The sequence below is a fragment of the Coccinella septempunctata genome, chromosome 5 (assembly GCF_907165205.1).
Source record: "Coccinella septempunctata chromosome 5, icCocSept1.1, whole genome shotgun sequence".
Lineage (NCBI taxonomy): Eukaryota > Metazoa > Arthropoda > Insecta > Coleoptera > Coccinellidae > Coccinella > Coccinella septempunctata.
The window spans coordinates 16,263,875-16,280,753 of record NC_058193.1 but is presented as its reverse complement, the minus strand read 5'-3'; the positions used below and the strand labels follow the sequence as shown (position 1 = coordinate 16,280,753).

The 16,879-nt window shown below is 36.7% G+C and overlaps 2 protein-coding genes across 2 annotated transcripts; one reads left to right on the top strand and one right to left on the bottom strand.

Moving 5' to 3' along the window:
* Positions 1–3,600: 3,600 nt before the first annotated feature.
* Positions 3,601–3,960, top strand: LOC123314054. Its single transcript, XM_044899167.1, has one exon. It carries the CDS (start codon positions 3,601–3,603, stop codon positions 3,958–3,960), a length of 360 nt encoding a protein of 119 aa, XP_044755102.1.
* A 2,577-nt stretch (positions 3,961–6,537) lies between these two features.
* LOC123313152 (COA8 family protein CG14806, mitochondrial) lies at positions 6,538–8,323 on the bottom strand. Its single transcript, XM_044897890.1, has 3 exons — positions 8,158–8,323; positions 7,453–7,707; positions 6,538–6,818 (listed from the first exon to the last, which is right to left on the bottom strand). The coding sequence occupies exons 1-3, from the start codon at positions 8,215–8,217 to the stop codon at positions 6,606–6,608; spliced, it is 528 nt and encodes a 175-aa protein (XP_044753825.1). The 5' UTR covers positions 8,218–8,323; the 3' UTR covers positions 6,538–6,605.
* Between the last annotated feature and the right edge of the window lie 8,556 nt (positions 8,324–16,879).

Sequence of the window (16,879 nt, the reverse complement as noted above, 5' to 3'; positions counted from 1 at the left end):
CAGTTTCATTGACGAAGTTATGTTGCTCTGACGAGGTCAAAATGAGACCGAAACCATGGTCAGCATCTACTATCTTTGTGCACGAAATGGAATTTCTATCAATACTTTGGGTGATGGTACAGGGTGTCTGGTGGCAGATTTATGTTTTGAAGTCCGAATATTTCAAAAAGTAATAAACGGTACGGAGGGAGGGTGGTGTCACTGGAATCAGTGATCGTGCGGATTTCTCAGTCATAATGTCACAGTGGTCGAGTGAGCATCGCTCGTTCGCCATCGAGGCATTTTTCAAGAGTAACGATTCGTACGTAACTGCTCGTCGACAATTTTGTTCACACTTCAATATTCGATGGATAAGCGATGCACTGAGTGTGAATTTAATTCGTTCCTGGGTGCAGAGATTCCGCTCAACAGCTTCGGCTATGAACACCCCAAAGCCAGGTCCCAGTCGATCTTCTAGGACTCCCAGAAACATTGAACTGGTTGAAGAGAGTTTACGTCAAAATCCACTACTCTCGATACGAAAAAGGGCAGCCTCACTGGGACTTCCAAGAGCGGTTATTCATGAAATTTTAAAGAAGGATCTAAAGTTCCATCCATTCAAAATTCAAATCGTGCAGAAACTCAAAGAAAGTGACTTCGTCTCACGCAAAACATTGTGTTAAACGATGCTGGAGCGTTTTCATACTGAGAATCGCATTTTTTGGAGCGACGAGGGTCACTTCCATTTAAACGGGCACGTAAATAAGCAAAATTGCCGTTACTGGTCTCCAAGAACCCATAACCCGCGACTGAAACTCTGAAACACCAAAAACCATTGCATTGAAACCAGCAGAATCGAACCGAGTTTACTGCAGCGTGTGGCGCAGAACACGAGGCTCCGATTTGAACAGCGTATTCAACTCAATGGAAAACATTTGGATGGCATAATCATCAAAAACTAAAATCCGCATTATTATTCTGTCTTTCAATATTTCAATTAAAACGATATGTCAATTAGTATTTTTTTTATTTAACTTTGAAAATATAAATCTGCCGCCAGACACCCTGTAGATTGTGAGTTCGATTTAGATCGTAACATTTGTTGATTCAATTTTGGTGGGTGTAATGCATCTGAATTAATTTCGTTTGTTATAAATAACTCTAATTGGAAACTATGATCTTAATTTACAATTTCGGCTTAATATGTTCGATCGGATCACCTAACCGCGACCCCTAATCAGTTGGTCGTGGGTTCGAGGCCTCTTCAGGGAGATACTTTTTTCAGAATTTGATAATTACGTATGCCGTTAATCTGCGTGTGGAGACTTGCTAGTTACCTCCATCGGGCGCGTCCCTATTGGAATTGGGGAAAGCTCATCGGCTCTTCAAGGGCCGGAGGGTAGTGGGAAATAAAATACTCACCGTGAAAAAAAAACTAGACTGGTCCTTCAGGTTGGGGGTTGGGGCATTAGACTGGTTCTCTAATACCCGTAAAAAATTTCAGTTTACCAAAAAGCCTAATAATAGCCTCGGATTGGATGGATTTGACAGGAAACGAACAAAGCTACGGAAAAGGATGATGAGTTTGGCTACTTGGAATGTGCATGGGATTAATCAGAAGGTTGAGATGATTGCGTCTGAGATTGAAAAACTGAAACTGGATATTGTGGCTCTAACGGAAACCAAAAAGAAGGGAACTGGTACCAACTATATCGGGGAATATGTCCATATATACTCTGGGAGTTTCCAAAGAAAGAAGAGCAGCTCGAGGCGTCTCACTTCTCATAAAGAAAAATCTGAAGACCGCAATAACAAACTGGGAACCAATAGACAAAAATATCCTGACAGTCAATATGAACTTAAGGGGACATAGCATTACAATTATAGCTGCCTATGCTTCGTCGAATGATGAAACAATTGGTATAAAAGAGGCCTTTTTTGACAAGTTGGATATGATAGTGGCAAATGTTGGTAGCACTAGAGAAATTGCTAATTGCTCTACTTGGTGATTTTAATGGAAGAACTGGAAAACAGGTGGATGACGTAGTGGTGGGACCATTCGGTGAAGAAGTTTTGAATGATAATGGTCAAAGATTAATACACCTATGTGCAGCACACAATTTAACACGTTGACTGTCCCCATTCTAATTTTTTCTTCACCCCCCACGTCCAACACATTTATCCAAAGAGAAGGGTTACTCTTGTGTGATAAAATATATATTCTATGAAAAAATTAATTCTGCAGCCATTTAAGGAAGTGTTCTTGTTCAAAATCTTCAAGTCCAATGGAAGGCTTGATGCTGACGTTTCTTGAATCACGTATGATTTATTATGATTAAGGTTATTAATACATACTTCTACAAGACGTTCAGCCCATATGAACCGACCACACTGCAGCGTTCATGAAAAGTAACCATATTTATCTTGAACGTTAAATGCATGAATCAATGAATCACATACGACTCATGGACTCCTGGCGAAAACCTTTATGCATCATATGTGATGCATGGGACAGTCAACGTGTTAACTATAAGAAATGGTTTTTATAAGCACAAGGATATTCATCGGTTTACTTGGATACAAAATTTTAGAAATTTGAGAACAATTATTGACTATGTCATAACAAGACAACAATCAATATTCCAATGGAGAGATGTGCGTGTCCTACGAGGAGCATCATGCGGAACAGACCATCACTTGCTGAGAGCTCAAGTGCTCTTTCCATTTAGAAGAGTGAAATCCAAAAGCACGAGATGTGACAGCTTGGATGAGGTAGAAAACATAAAATATAATTTCTACAGCTTCGAAAATAAAAGTACCGTACTGCTATATCATAGAAGATAAGACCAGAAATTGATACCAAATTTAAAACAAGCAAGCCTTGAAGAAGTTTACAACAACGTCATCGAGAGTCTGAAAGAAGCTACCACAGAAGTAATAGGAGTGAAGGCAAGAAGAACCGGTAAGAAGCTGTGATGGAACTTGGACATTGAGACATTGGTAAATGAGAAAAAGCGGAAATACTTGATATGGCTCAACACGAAAAATGAACGAGATCATAAGTACTATAAAGACGCCAATAGACAACTACGTAGGATGATCAGAGTGGAAAAGGACAGAATGTGGGACCTTAAATGCCAAGAGGTTGACAAGCACATAGGTGGACGGAAATGCTCGGAGGTCTGGAAGTTTATAGGAAAGCTAAAAAACAATAGAGAAGATCAAGCACAAATCCAAGTCATTGAAACGGAGGAATGGAAGACATATTATGAACAATTGCTGGGTGAAACAAGACAGCAATTCATTGCCGAATCACCTACTAAGAGAAGTACAAGAAACATGTAAACCCTTATCACTTTTGTAGATCTTCAGAAGGCCTATGACACTGTCTCGTTATCTAGACTATGACAAATCCTTAAACACTCCAATATAAACAACAGATACATAGAGGCACTGCAGGAACTATATAGAGGATCCAAATCAATAGTGAAGGTAGGAAAATTTCTAACAAAGGAGTTCGCAGTCACAAAGGGATTGAGACAAGGCTGCTGCATTTCACCAACTCTTTTTAAAATTTATGTGGCAGCCTGCCTGAAAAGATGGAAATGAAAGATACGAGGGATGGGGATAGAACTGAAGGATAATTATATTTATACCCTACAATTTGCAGACGATCAGGCGATTCTTGCTGGAGACCAAGAGGATATGGAGTATATGGTACGTAAACTTGTGGAGGAGTACAATGAATGGGGCTTAACTGTCAACCTGGAGAAGACGAAGTACTTGAGAATAGGTGGTCCGCCTGGTTTTCTGGATCTTGAAAACGGGCATCGCATATCATGCTGTCGGGACTATGTCTATTTGGGAGTACGATTCGACGAGAGCGGAACAGACATAGGAGAGATTGAAAAGAGAATAACTTCCGCAAAAAAAAATGATAGGATGTCTCAACAGTGTGCTATGGACTGGGGAAATAACTAAAAGTAGAAAGTTTCAAATTTACGAGACTATGATCAAATCTTCACTCATATATGGTTCTGAAACCTGGAGAATTCCAGTTGAAATCGAGAATAGAAGCTGTTGAGATGGACTCGATAAGAAGATCAGTCAGAATTTCCAGAAGAGATCGGATAAGGAATGAAGGAGTGAAGACAAGAATGGGAATTGAGGGGACCACTTGGCAAGACATAGAGGTGAAACAGCTCACATGGTTCGGTCATGTTAAGAGGATGCAAGATATAGGCGTCGGACAACGTCGGGTCCTTGGACCCGGCGTTCTCACTGCCAAAGCCAAACCCTACAAAGGTGAAAAAAAAAATATATATATATATAAATTTTCAGACATAACTATCATCTTAGTTATGAAATAAGTATACCTACCTAAGATTAATTAATTCGAGGAATGCAATAGTTTGAATCAAAATCCAAATCTCATCAGAAATTCTATCTAAAACGTTGCCTTCCAAGCCATAGCGAGGTAGGTCCTCCTAGTGCTGGCCGACCATGTATAACAAATTACAGAGTATGTATGTATCAAGCAGCGACGCAATACGAGATATTGTTCAGTTCAACTTGGTGGTAAGTGCGTGCGTCGTAGGTGTTATTTAGTGCTATAACCTGAAGCGCTCGCTAGGCTGGTTGGCCCAGGGCAGAGACAACCTCTGGGTGATTAGTGTAAGGAAAGATAAGAGAAAACTTCGTAATTGAATAATTCGGGGCGACTGGGGCGTCATGTTGATCGTTATACTACGTTATACGAGGGAATTGATCGAGATTTGAATATCGCAATTGATCATTCAGAATAAGTGTTAAAGAATAAAGTTATGATAATGTCTTCTATTTCCCATTGACCCCAGTAAGAAACTGTTGAAATGAAGCAAATGGACTGCTCTGAATTCTTCCAGCTTTCAGACCATAATGCTTTTTTATGGAGATTTCATAAAGGTTATATGCCAAGAAGATATCATAAAATATAATTTCACTCAAGGGAGAGCGCTCACCAAAGTAGCGTAACACTGACATGGCACATACATGACAAAAGCGATGCATAATAATAACTGACACTTCACTCAGATGTGTGATATCTGAAAATTATGAATCGCCTTTGTCATGTATGTGTCATGTCAGTACTACGCACTTTGGTGGGCGCCCACACTAATACTAAAATACCTTTGTACAGCCAATATTTAACTCAACTAAATATTTTTAATTTTTTTAAATGTGCTCAAGGCAATGGTGAAAGAATGCAAATTAATGCAGACTTCATTGAAAGAGTCGCAAGATCGTGCGTTTTGAAGTATAGCGAAGAATTGCCTATTTCTAGTAAACTGTTACATACATGATACAGTATTGATGTATTGACGATACCAGGTCTATACAGTCGTAATAACGAGTAATAATCTTATAAATATTAAATCAGGTTCATCGCCGTTGCTCGAGTAACTGTATACGGTAAACAGAACGAACCTGAGAGATGCCAGTTGTAACATACACTTTAGTTAATTTAAAGTGCAAAAACCTTATGAACCTATTCTGAATTACCACCAACTTTTAGTTATTATGACTGTAGTGTGGGTTCCAGACAGGCAAAGTTTAACTATAACTTTAAAACATCGACTTGATAGCAGCTGCATCATCAAAATCCCTACAAATTTTACCTATGAATCCTAAAAACTTGTTACAGACACTGAATATATAGTCATAATGTGCATTGAAGAATGCACTGACAGCATCGAGAATGACACCTAAGTCTCTAAATAAACACGATTCATTGTTTAAGCTGTATTGAAATTCATTTGTTTCCAAATTTCTTGTGAACGAAATAAAAGAACATTTGCCTGAAGTCAGAATTAATTTATTACGTTTGCAGTACTCAGCGAAAGTATTCAGATCTTCTTGCAAATGAATGCAATCTAGCATAGACAGTATCTCTTCAAATATTTTCAAATCGTAGGCGTACAGGAGTATTCTTGAGTGTATGAAACAGTATTTGACATCGTTGATAAATATTGAAAGTAATATTGGTCCAAGATGCGATCCCTCAGGCCCCTCTGGGGTAATAACAAATGGTGCAGAGCTGCATTCGTTAATGCAAACTAATTAGTTCCTATTATAAACATAAGAAACGATCCCCCTGCACACCAACACCAGCAGATTATTGATTAAAACCAATCAGTATGGAACCTTTAACCAAGCATTTGATTTACAGAATAAAATTAAGTGAAGCTTGAATAAGAATTCAATTTTCCAAAATGGAAGTTTCAGTTCGAAGAATTGTGAAAAGAAAGAATTACATACTAGAAAGAATTAATCATATTTTCTGGAAAACTTTTTTATTCATTTTATCTAGAAGATTGATAGTTTCGCTGTAGTATCAATTAAAATATTTTTCTACACAACCCTCGGTAAAAACTTTTTTACATCAACTCTCAAGGCTAAGAATAAGGTACTAAAATTTTTTTTGTACCATGAAAAGTTGTATTCTATAAAATGGAAGTTTAAAGTTCAAAGAATTGTAAAAGAGAAGGATTACTTATTAGAAAGAATTAATCATATTTTCTTGAAAACTTTTATTTATTTTATCTAGAAGATTGATAGTTTTGCTGCAGTATCAACAAAAATTTTTTCTATACAACCCTTGGTAAGAACTTTTCTACATTAACTCTCAAGGCTAAGAATAAGAGACTAAAATTTTTCTTGTACCAAGAAAAGTTGTATTCTATATGTGTTTTCCAGTGCTCATCAAGAAACTTCTTGTAAAACTCACTCATTTCTTCAGCAGACAAAAGACGTTTTTCTTCGCCCAAAATTTGATGGTTATCAATAAACTTCTGCTTCTCCTAAAATAAATTTACAAGGTATTACAGCTCCTGTTTACTTTAGCGCCTACCTCAGATTTTTGTCACTGATTTTTCCATAAATTCCAACCAATTCAAATATTATATTTAAGAAAACTCTAGAGATTTAGGTTTTTATTTAGTTTCTTGGGAAAATGTAATTTTTCAATTTTGGATGAAAATAGAAGTGACTAATTTTGAGATTGGGTTAGGTTCTCTAAGGGTTGGGTTAGTGGTATATTAATTTTGTATATGAAAACATCATTTTTAGATACTAATGAAACAATTGGATTTAGTTATTGAAGCGCTGAACAGAAAAAAATATCATAACTCAGCGATTGATCTCAAATAATTGAAATTACAATCCCACACTGAAGTACCCTGTGTATGCATTGATATTAAACTATTAACTAAGTCTTGGATTAAATGGCCGATGTTTCAAGTTCAACTATCAGTCTCCCGAAGATGAGATATTTACCAATCAATTTCTCATCAATACTCTATCTAACAAAAAATCAATGATGAAATCAGAGGTGGGCACTGTCAAACTTTCACCGGTATTACTACTAAATAATAATCAATCATTTTGAAATACATAGTTCCACTTATTATATCATAAGACTTCTCATCATCTTACCCTGAGGAATTTAGTATTATGTGTTGCCCAAAAGTTTTGGTTCCACTGGTGGGTAGCATCTTGCATAAATCTCAGTTGTTCTTGTAGTTTTGTTTCAGTGGCACATCTTCTTCTTATAACAGGCCTTAAATTAGATACTGGATCAGGAGGACCTATTAAATCTACTTCATCTTGAAGAAGAGCAATAACTTGGTTCTGGTTGCCTTTCTCCAAGAATAATGCTTGTTCTACTGGAGAACTTTGGGATTTATGAACCTATCAACAGAGAGTATTTTGGTGATGCATTAAAATAGTTAATATTCAACACGAGATTGATATCACCATTTAAAGATATTTATCAGGAATACATTTCATACAAGGAATCAATAATAAGCTGGGAGAAATGATTTTCATATTTGAGTGACAATTAAAAATTATGGATAGAAACTCTGAAAATATTTTTCAGAAATACATTACAAGGAATCAATAGTACGGTAGAAATTATTTTTTTTATGCAATTGACAATTAATGTTTTGGATCGAATCTCTAAAAATATGATTGCATACACAGATCGAAAAATTGGATGGAGAAGGAGAATTAGTCAATTGGATTTATTGAACTAAAATTTTAGATGACATTAGATAGGAACACCGCTATTTTATGTTGAATTGTCTTTTCTTCAATATAAGTGTAACCATAATCAATATTACATAATTCAATACTTACGTTGAAAAAACGTTTACCCAAGGCAACTCTTAATATTCCATGATTTCGGGATAACGTCATAATTCTCAGATTCTATTTCAGTAGTAATTAATTCCAATAATATTTAACACAGGAGCATTTCTTATATCTTTTAGTTTATTTTGACTACTTTGGACTCAAAACTTGGAGGTTAAACCAAAGAGGAACCTACCACAGAACATTTTTAGAATAGACCATAGATAATGGGCCTGTTCCGATATTGCTGGTTTTACTGGCCCGCAATCGAATAACAATAGAACTCGAACGACTGGGCCAATAGGCATCCTCTCTGAAATACTGACAGTACTGTTCAGGAATATCGGAACAGACGGAAGAGAGTAAAATCAAAGAGGAAAAGGAGTCTTTTGTGGGATTGTGGGATATACTTCAATCAACGCTGAAGAGAAGAGAAGCAAAGATTATAGAGTAGAAAGATAGGAAACGCCCTCATATCGCCAGTACTAAAAACCGACTACATTTTGGCCAGTGAAAACACGCGTGACAATGAGATGGCGCTAAAAACGCACTGTCAATACAGGACATAGACATATAGATGTTTCTATGTCTATGATACAGGAGAACATTTTGATAACAGTTTTCTGTTTTTTGATTGAGGGGCGCGAAATTCGAATTCTGTTTCTCGTATTGCATTCCAATATTGACTTTGTTTCTATCAGAAAATAAACATCTTGAGCGACAAAACAAAAATATGGTTTTGCTTTGTGATCAGGATGTTAGTTTTCATCTAAACATTGTTTGGAATCAATTGATATCAACGAAAAACGCTGTTAGATGTGCTATATGTTTATTTGCAATTCATAAAAAATTTACAAAGATTGAAATAGTGGGCAATAAATGAAGCTTTAACTAGGACACTAAAGTATATGGTGATCTGCTATACGTTGAAGGTGTTGTTTCTGTACAATAGGTTGTTCTGAATTCATGAACTTAGTTGAATTTGTAAAATATACATACATATATCAGAAATTAATATGAACCAATATTCAATATACCATCATAGCATACATATTCCAGTTACTTACATATGTAGGTATTATTTAAAGAATTTTCAGAACCACACTTAAAAAAAAAACTTACAGATTACAGACATATGCAAGACCTGTATGTCAGTATAGTTTCTTGGTGTTTTTTTTATGATTTCCTTATGATATGGTCTCTTCGTGACACAATATACAAATTGATTAATGAATGAACAAAACACTCACAGCAGGTTTCATAAAACTTTGACTTCCCAAACAACAATTTGACAGTCACTCGGTTCCCAAATGGAAATCAATAAAACCTCTGCATTTCTGAATATATTGGAAGAGTAGCAATTGACAATCATTGAATGGACCTATAAAGATCATAATTTCCCCTTAATAGGAAGTTCATGCAAGGGATGCTCTCTGCATACAACAATTTACGTCGATGAACAGTTCTCAATTGACCTGCAGTAAAATGTTCATTGCACATGGTGTAGTTAGTAGTGTTTGCTGAAGTAATTGTCTTCAAGCCCTGAGAATTTTATCCACTTCGGAGCACTGAAAATTAGAATCAATGGATGACCGATTCACATGTTACAACTTTTAATACTTACGCTTCCATTTTCCTTAGTTGAGTGAAAAACTTATTCACGTAAAATACATATTTTATTATTTGATCCACCGTTCTTCACCATTCAATAATTTTAGAACAATATTTTGATGTTTTCATCAAGAAATAAGACAAAAAACTTCAAAAATCAGCAACTAGAACGAGCCAGATAAACAAAAAGCGGAATGAGAATCAAAACATTCAAAACCTCTTTGATCAAAATTGACATCTGAAATTAAAAAAAAAATTTTATATATTTCTGCAAATGGCACTCAAATTAATATTTCAACCAGTCTTAGCGTCTTAAAAACACGCGTGACACACAGATGGCGCTCAAATCGCTTTAGTCGCCTCGTTTCCCATCTTTCTACTCTATAATCTTTGGAGAGAAGTAGTTTGTCCAGGTGAACCATACATCTCTAGTTCATTCAAGAATGATTGGATTCCTTATTTGATCATTGCTATAACAACTGTGGACTCGAACCGATATATATATATTCTTTTGAATGTAAGCAATACATTTTTGGTTATCAAACAATATAGCATATGTATGAGTTTTAGCAAAGGTTAGTGTAACGGGGTACCATGCAATTTGGAGTATGATTCAAGAGCTTGGGGAAAAACCTCAGTAAAAAAACCCTGTCTCCCCGTGAGCAGTGTAGTGATGACAAATTTGTTTACAGAACAAGCTTTTAATACTGAAGGGCTTCTTTTCCATTGATATAAAAATTTCTTTATCCTCTTTCCATTTCGAAATAATATCTGAAACAAAGAAACAGAGCAGAAAACGAGGAAAAAAGTGAATAATAAAGGCGAGATCACCAAACTAGATCTAGGGACAAATATGTAACCCCAGTTCATCGGTTGACAACGACCCAGAATACACACATTTTTAAATCGTTAAAAATGTTCAACAAAATTCCGGACCATATAGTTTCTCTGAGTTATGTGGCTTTCAAGAGAACGATAAAAACTCTGCTCACCGAAAATGGCTTTTGCTCTATAGAGGAATTCATGGGATTCAGATTCTAATCGAAACGGGCTTACTTACTGTCTTATGTTGTAACGCCCTTTTCTCTGGTATCTCAAGCGCCAGCTATTCTTTGAAGGGAAAATAGCAAACCTACCCTTGTAGCTCCAAGCCGAAGACAAGGGTCGGTGTTATCTGGGGTGTTAGCGATAAGCAGTGAAAGTCAGATACGAATTTCACAATTTTATTCGTTGTCTCGTGGTAAGAAATACAACCGGCACAATTATTATCGTTTCGGTCGAAAATCGTAATACAATAGAACAAGAGTCTACTTTACAGCACTAATAGTCCGAGAGCTGGCAGCAAAAACAACTACCTCATAAGTTACCAAAAGTTTGGTTTGGCACTTTGGTTCAACTTTATTACGAAAACTTGAAATCGCCCGTCTGCCGGGCGTGAGTGGTCGCCTTATGGGATAAAAAAAATTGAAAAGATGAGAAAAAATCGATTGGAACTTCCTAATAGTTACCAAGATGAATGTTGTGTCAAAATGGTCTAGGATCTTAACTCAATTGCTGAGCGAGGCACCGTTTCCGGTTAAAAAAATAAAACACATTCTCATGCATGAAGAAATCGCAAAAATTTGATATAGCAATAAAAAGGTTACTACGGTTTTGTAGCAATTTTCTAAGATTAGATAAATTCAACACACACACAACACAACTCCTATTTTTAGGGTAGATTAATTTGATTGAAAAACTTAAATGACAGTTTTGGTTTCCAATTACTCGTTTCAATACAAGCATAACCATAAAAGACTGTAATTTCTTTATTGTGGAAAGCAAAGTGTGCCATGGAGGATACTTCGTGAAGTTGATAGGAATCCAACAACAAGCAGTCGAAACATCAGCTCGCACACTTCGATTTTCTATGTCAAAATTTCTTGCAACCCGTCCAAGGTTTACAAGAAGGTGATGAACAGCGAAGGTTATTTTTTGCCAATGAATTCTTTGTTCAATTGAGCAGAATAGAGACTTTTTAAATACCATATTATGGACTGATGAATCGTGTTTCAGTCGTCGGGGCGTGGTAAACTTTCATAAACAGCATGTATGGGCCCACGAAAATCCACATCCCATTCGATCAAGAAATTTCCAAGTAGAATTTAATGTTAATGTTTGGCTTGGAGTTTATCATAATCACCTATTTGGACCCTATTTCTTACCAGAACGAGTTAGTGGTGAAAATTGTTTACAATTTCTAATGGCAGAGCTTGCAAATATGTGGGAAAATATTCCAGCAGAATCAAGATTAGCGGCTTGGTTTCAACTTGACGGTTGTCCAGCCCACTTTCATAGAAATGTGAGGAACTGGTTGGATAATAATTTTCCAGAAAGATGGATCGGACGTAATGGGCCAGTCAGTTGACCTCCACGGGGCCCCGATATTACCCCTTTGGACTACTTCGTATGGGGGTTTTTGAAACAAATCGTATATATGACTTCTGTGAACTCAAGGGAAAAACTTATTGGCCGTATTGAAAATGCTTGCGACGAATTAAGAAATCGAAATTTAGCTGCTGCTGTCGGATCTATTAGACGTCGATGTGAATTATGTGTTCAGCAAAATGGGTCATACTCCGAACATCTTCTTTAAGTTCGTTTTGACTGCGGTTGTTAATGCTTTGATTTTTGTTACACATTTCATTCACAAAAATAGTCTTATTATTATTATGTACCTACCATATCAAATTTTGGCGATTTCTTCATGCATGAGAATGTGTTTTATATTTTTAACCAGAAACGGTGCCTCGTACAGCAAAAAGTCAAGAGACCGAATTTGCTCCAAATTGAATGAGGATTTGAAAAGTAATTTTTATTGTCGGAAAAACCAGTGGCGTATCATTTTTTTATCTGAAAATATTCAGTCTCGCTGCAGTACGGACGCCACTGGGAGAATAGAAAAGAAATGATATTATGCAAAAAGTGCGCCTTTACGCTCAAAACCTATGTCTCAAATTTCATAAAAATATTTCAAGCAGTGTGAAAGTTATTAATAAAAAACATTTTTTTTTCTATAATTTTAACACCCCGTATCTCGGAGAGGAAACATTTCTCGACATATGTTTATATGACAAACTAGGGCTTATTTTTGATGTAGAATACGATAGATACAATCGATTTTTTCTCATCTTTTCAATTTTTTTTTCCCATAAGGCGACCACTCACGCCCGGCAGACGGGCGGTTTCAAGTTCTCGTAATAAAGTTGAACCAAAGTGCCAAACCAAACTTTTGTTAACTTATGAGGTAGTTGTTTTTGCTGCCAGCTCTCGGACTATAAGGAGGTTTTCCTCGGAATCAAATACAAGTACACAAAATGGTGGATTCGCGGAATGAAACGGGCGGAAAGAAAGAAAAGGGGGGATACGATCTCAAACGTATCGCGGATGTTACGGAATCGTTCGCCAGCGAGAACCTTGAGCGGGCAAGGTAATTGGGCTCAGTTCCAAACTACGGGACTGTAAGAAACTTACTCACAGCACCGAGAAAGAAAAAGGGTACATGATAGGTGACCACGCGGGTTTCATCCCTGACGTGTTTGCACGCCGGCCAGAGATTTCCCCCAACGCAGAGAAAGGAAACAGGGTAAAGGGTGTACAACGGGTGACCACGTTGATTTCCGCTTCTGACGTGTTTGCACTCCGACCAGAAACTTCCCCAACGCAGAGAAAGGATAAAGGGTGCACAAACTGGTTACCACGTTGGTTTCCGCTTCTGACGTGTTTGCACGCCCGCCAGAAACTTCCCCCAACGCATTGAAAGGGAACAGGGTAAGGGTACACAACGGGTTGAAACTGAGGTTCCCAAATAAAATACAGAAGGCTATCTTACCTCTGGACTTGGTAACGGAGTGATGAGCGGATGGATCTTGCTCCTGACGGCTAGTCGTTACTCGGCACACTGGTTTATCCCATCTTTTCCATTTTTTGTTATTTTTCCGCGGCTCTCTTGTTTGTCTGCAAGTCATCGGCTATCGGCCCGGCCGTTGTGAAGAGTGTCCCTTGTTCTTTCCTGTTATTCCTTTCCTGTTATTCCTTTCATTTACAGGGTAATATAAATGCCAATTATGTCTTGCATTAAATGTAATATTGCAATTGGGGAGGGTACCGATAAGATTATAATATGTGATGGCTGTAGTAGGCCTGTTCATGCCCTACCCAGCAAACACTGAAATGCAGTCACTGTACAAAAACTGTACTTCGTTGCTTCAATTGACTGCAGTTACGGTAATGCAATAACTGCACAAAAAAGGACCGTATATGTCCAGGTGGACTTTGCAGTTACTGTATAGTACAAACTGCATTCGACATACAGCCACAGCTGCACTTCAAAAACAGCGATGGCATCGCAATCCACTGTACAGCAAGCTGCAATTCAAATGCAGCAGTGACGTGCTAAAACTGTACAGCAAGCTGTACTTTAAATGCAGTATTCACTTTGCAAAAACTGCACAGATAGCTGCACTTCAAATGCAGCAGTTACGTGCTAAAACTGTACAGCAAGTTGTACTTTAAATGCAGTGGTCACTGTGCAAATACTGTACAGTTAGCTGTGTTTTATATGCAGTTTGTTCACGCAAGAACTGTACAGCAAGCTGTATTTTATATACAATAGACACTGTGCTCAAACTATACAGTAGCTGCACTTTAAATGTAGCAGTCACTGTGTAAAAACTATATCGAAACTTGCAATTACGAAACAACATTCTATTAGAGAAGTTTCCTAGTTATAAACAGAAAATCTATTCTGCAAATCAGAAATTTTCAATTTCACTCAGTATTTTTGCGGTAAGCGCAAAGGTGACTTCACGCTAATTGAGACATAGCCTACTCTTAGGGGTGGAGATTAATGAACCATAGGAGTTAGCTACGACAATCGTCGAGGCAGCGTAGATCGTGCCTGCTATAAACGCTGGTTACATAGAGGACATAGAGTAATGCGTCGCCGGTGGCGCCATCGTTTGGCGTATGCTGCACCGCAATAGACGTGTATGCTACCCTGTGATCGCAACCGTCAAGAGCAGTGATGCCATCATTTGGCTAATTCTGGTACCACCATGGTGCGATGAAGTATTCTTCTATCATGGGTATAATCCATATTTTGGTAATGAACGGAGTCTTCAATTATTGAATTAAATCTGTTTATGAAATGTCTCTTTAACCTTCATAATCGAATTTTCAACTTCTTGAAGAAGGTATATGTTTAAGTTTTAGGAATTCCTATGAATTATTATTCTAGATTCTATTATTAACTCTATATCAAATACTCCATTTTTGAAATCAAGAATTGCAAATACAGAAACTGTGCAGTCACTGTATATCAAAAACTGCGTTTTGAAAATGCAGAATTATCAAAACAGAAACTATGCAGTCACTGTACATCAAAAACTGCGTTTTGAAAATGCAGAATTATCAATACAGAAACTATGCAGTCACTGTACATCACAAACTGCATTTTGAAAATGCAGAATGGGGTATTTTCCTAAATTTCAAAATATATGTCATAAAAATCCTTATAACTCAAATATCTCGAAATAAATTTTTTTCGAATTTTAACATATTGCATTTTGTCTGTATTCGATTACGAAAATTCTGATTTCAGAAGTGCTCTTGTGAACATTCTACGTCATTTTTACAATCCGGCAACGCCCATTTGTGTCAGTATTGGTCATGAAAGTTTTCTGATCACCATAGATGTGATAAATATCAAGTTTGATGATCACATTATTCACATTTGACAAGAAAAACACACAATGACACAAAATGTCATCGGTTTTAAGAAGGTAAAGACACAGATTACAGAAACAATTTTTTGTAATCTGTGGATATCTTCTTGATCGGTTCCAGTGTTGTCGAATTAACAAAAATTACTATATTTGAATAAAGGCATTCTACGTCACAAGCTTTCACATAGTCGAAGTTTCGAAGGGTGTATTTCTGAAATGTCTGAATTTTGAAGCGAATCTTTTACGTGTTGAATAACTAGTAGAAAAGGCTTTCCATAAATAATCTCAAATTCGGTTTTGGAGTTTTAGGAAACTTGCCCATTATCAATACAGAAACTATGCAGTCACTGTACATCAAAAACTGCGTTTTGAAAATGCAGAATTATCAATACAGAAACTATGCAGTCACTGTACATCACAAACTGCATTCTGAAAATGCAGAATTATGAATACAGAAACTGTGCAGTTACTGTACATCACAAACTGCATTCTGAAAATGCAGAATTATGAATACAGAAACTGTGCAGTTACTGTACATCAAAAACTGCGTTTTGAAAATGCAGAATTATCAATACAGAAACTGTGCAGTTACTGTACATCAAGAACTGCGTTTTGAAAATGCAGAATTATCAATACAGAAACTGTGCAGTTACTGTACATCAAGAACTGCGTTTTGAAAATGCAGAATTATCAATACAGAAACTGTGAAGTTACTGCACATCAAAAACTGCGTTTTGAAAATGCAGAATTATCAATACAGAAACTGTGAAGTTACTGCACATCAAAAACTGCGTTTTGAAAATGCAGTATTATCAATACAGAAAATCTGCAGTCACTGTACATCAAAAACTGCGTTTTGAAAATGCAGAATTATCAATACAGAAACTATGCAGTCACTGTACATCACAAACTGCATTTTGAAAATGCAGAATTATCAATACAGAAACTATGCAGTCACTGTACATCAAAAACTGCGTTTTGAAAATGCAGAATTATCAATACAGAAACTATGCAGTCACTGTACATCACAAACTGCATTTTGAAAATGCAGAATTATGAATACAGAAACTGTGCAGTTACTGTACATCAAAAACTGCGTTTTGAAAATGCAGAATTATCAATACAGAAACTGTGCAGTTTCAGTACAGCAATCTCTGTGCTGCATTCTGGTGGCATTTGTAGTGCAGTATATGTACAGTTGCTGTATATTGTGTTTGTTGGGTATGTTCGGAACTCTCTACTGCGGAATTGAAATTGTTTGTATCACGACCAAATACTAGAAGAAAAGTTAAATACTTATGCGCTGAGTGTGAGCAGGCCTTCATCAGATTCCCAAGATATTAAAACTGATT

Coding starts and splice junctions, on each gene's coding strand:
- LOC123314054 (XM_044899167.1), top strand. CDS start 3,601: ATGGGGATAGAACTGAAGGATAATTATATTTATACCCTACAATTTGCA.
- LOC123313152 (XM_044897890.1), bottom strand. CDS start 8,217: ATGACGTTATCCCGAAATCATGGAATATTAAGAGTTGCCTTGGGTAAA. Junction 7,708..8,157: donor TGGGTAAACGTTTTTTCAAC/GTAAGTATTGAA, acceptor CTCTGTTGATAG/GTTCATAAATCCCAAAGTTC. Junction 6,819..7,452: donor ATAATACTAAATTCCTCAGG/GTAAGATGATGA, acceptor AATTTATTTTAG/GAGAAGCAGAAGTTTATTGA.